Source organism: Eimeria mitis, genomic scaffold (assembly GCF_000499745.2).
Source record: "Eimeria mitis Houghton genomic scaffold, Emh_scaff7829, whole genome shotgun sequence".
Lineage (NCBI taxonomy): Eukaryota > Apicomplexa > Conoidasida > Eucoccidiorida > Eimeriidae > Eimeria > Eimeria mitis.
In genome coordinates this window covers 1464-2217 of record NW_013575746.1, presented here as the reverse complement: position 1 = coordinate 2217, position 754 = coordinate 1464, and the positions used below count along the sequence as shown (strand labels likewise).

General features: G+C 49.7%; 1 protein-coding gene across 1 annotated transcript in view; it reads left to right on the top strand.

The window, feature by feature from the left end:
• Positions 1-511: 511 nt before the first annotated feature.
• Positions 512-754, top strand: part of EMH_0092810 (uncharacterized protein) — a gene marked incomplete at both ends in the record, with an annotated part of 824 nt that continues 581 nt past the window's right edge. The window contains 2 exons of the mRNA XM_013501899.1: positions 512-535; positions 673-754. Coding sequence (XP_013357353.1) covers positions 512-535; positions 673-754 — 106 coding nt within the window. The remainder of the gene's footprint in view (positions 536-672) is intronic.

Below are 754 nucleotides of genomic sequence, written 5' to 3'. Positions count from 1 at the left end.
TATATATACTATATATATTATATATATTAAAATATATTTGCAATTTATATATGTTATTATATGCATATATTAGAGTCTATACAATTCGATGCAGCATTAAGATGCAGCAGCAGCAGCAGCAACTGGAGCAGCCGCGGTGGTGTATGTGTGTTTCTGTGTGTCTATGGTTTATATAATTGTCTCCTTTTTGGTGTCTCCTTTCACAGGTTGGTGCTGCAGGCCGTAGCGCATGCAGCAGCAAAACAACGCAAGGCAGTGCAGCCGCTGCTGTGTCTTAGCGTTGATTTTTATGTTCGTCTCTTCGTTAGGATCATCGAGTCCCCAGAACAATGCAAATATCTGCAACAAAAGGAAGCAGTGGCAAGTTCTGCTGCTGTTCCTGCTGCTGCTGCTGCTGCTGTTCCTGCTGCTGCTGCTGCTGTTCCTGCTGCTGCTAATACTGCTGCTGCTGCTTTTCCTGATGCTGTTGCTGTTCTCCGATTACTGCTGCTTCGGCGGCCTCCAGGCCGTCATGGGCTTGGAGTTCTGTATGCGTGTCGAGCTGCTGACAGCAGTTCTTAAGCAGCTCTCTTCTCTGGCTAGCTGGCTAGCTAGCTAGCTAGCCAGCTAGCTAGCCAACTAGCCAGAAGCTGTGAACATGGCTAGCTGGGTGTGTGCGTGTGGTGTGTGCAGGTTGTTCACTGTCCCTCCTGCGAGGCCTTCACTGTCGCCCCGCTGGGGAGTGCATCCCTCAAGCCGCAACAGCGTGGGGGGG